We start from the raw sequence: 1024 nt of genomic DNA, 5'->3' as shown, positions 1-1024 counted from the left end.
AGGCTGAGGCAGGAGAGTTGTTGGGCCCAGGAGTTTGAGGTTACTGTGAGCTGTGAGCTATGATGCCATGGCACTCTACCCCGGGCAATCTCTGTCTCGAAAAAAAAAAAAAGTCTTTGGTTTTATGGTACCTTAAAAAAGTCTAAATCGCTAAAAAAGAGGAAAAAAGCCAAAATATGTAGATTTCAAAGGATATTAACTTTTGTGGTCAATATGGTTCTTTCTATCTTGAACTGTCTGCTGGTATTTCTTTTTAGTCCTGTTAGGACAATTCTATAATATAACTTAATTGTGTACTTGAAACAACACTATATCATGAGCATTTAAAGTTATAAAGGGAAATTCTAATATAATATAGTAGCAAGTGGTGGTATAAATACGATAACAAGAATTACTCTTCTTTGAAGAGAAGAAAGGCATTGATCCATTTCTGTGGTAGGAGCTGCTGAACAGTCACGGCCAGCTTGGAGTTTAAACATAAGGGAATCAGTCAAAGCATGAACATAAAGTTATAAAGTGCATTTATTTTATTCCTTTTGAGATAGGTTAAAATAAATTTCTTAACCCCATGCTGTGAGTATTAATTTTTTCATGATTTATATAGTTTGTTTATCGATGGACACTTTTACAACAGGATTTATGAAGCCGGGTCAGAGAATAACACGGCAGTTGTAGCAGTAGAAACGCACACGATACACAAAATTGAAGAAGGAATTGGTAAGTATTTTTGATAGTCTAACACCTTTGACTTTAGCTTCTTTTGGCTGTTTTCTTGCCTTCTGTGCCTTGTTCTTCCCCACTCCTTGTAGTGCCCTACGAATACCTCATCCCTTAATTTGATGGGGCTGCATCTAGAGACGCCACTAATATTGTAGGGCTGCCAGTTAGTTGCTTAATATCAGTTTGCTGGGGTAGCTGAAAATATTTTTCATCTATAAAAATCCCAGAAAGAAATTTGAGTCTCGGCTCGGTGCCTATAGCTCAACTGGCTAAGGCGCCAGCCACGTGCACCTGAGGTGGCGGG

General features: G+C 38.2%; 1 protein-coding gene across 1 annotated transcript in view; it reads left to right on the top strand.

Moving 5' to 3' along the window:
* Window positions 1–1024, top strand: part of GMEB1 (glucocorticoid modulatory element binding protein 1) — a 46774-nt gene that overhangs the window by 13246 nt on the left and 32504 nt on the right. Inside the window, exon 2 of the mRNA XM_023507464.1 lies at window positions 605–717. Coding sequence (XP_023363232.1) covers window positions 605–717 — 113 coding nt within the window. The remainder of the gene's footprint in view (window positions 1–604; window positions 718–1024) is intronic.

This window comes from Otolemur garnettii, unplaced genomic scaffold, assembly GCF_000181295.1.
Source record: "Otolemur garnettii isolate 467f Iridium unplaced genomic scaffold, OtoGar3 scaffold00184, whole genome shotgun sequence".
NCBI classification, from domain to species: Eukaryota; Metazoa; Chordata; class Mammalia; order Primates; family Galagidae; genus Otolemur; species Otolemur garnettii.
The sequence above is the reverse complement of the archived record's forward strand: the minus strand, read 5'-3'. Positions and strand labels throughout refer to the sequence as shown.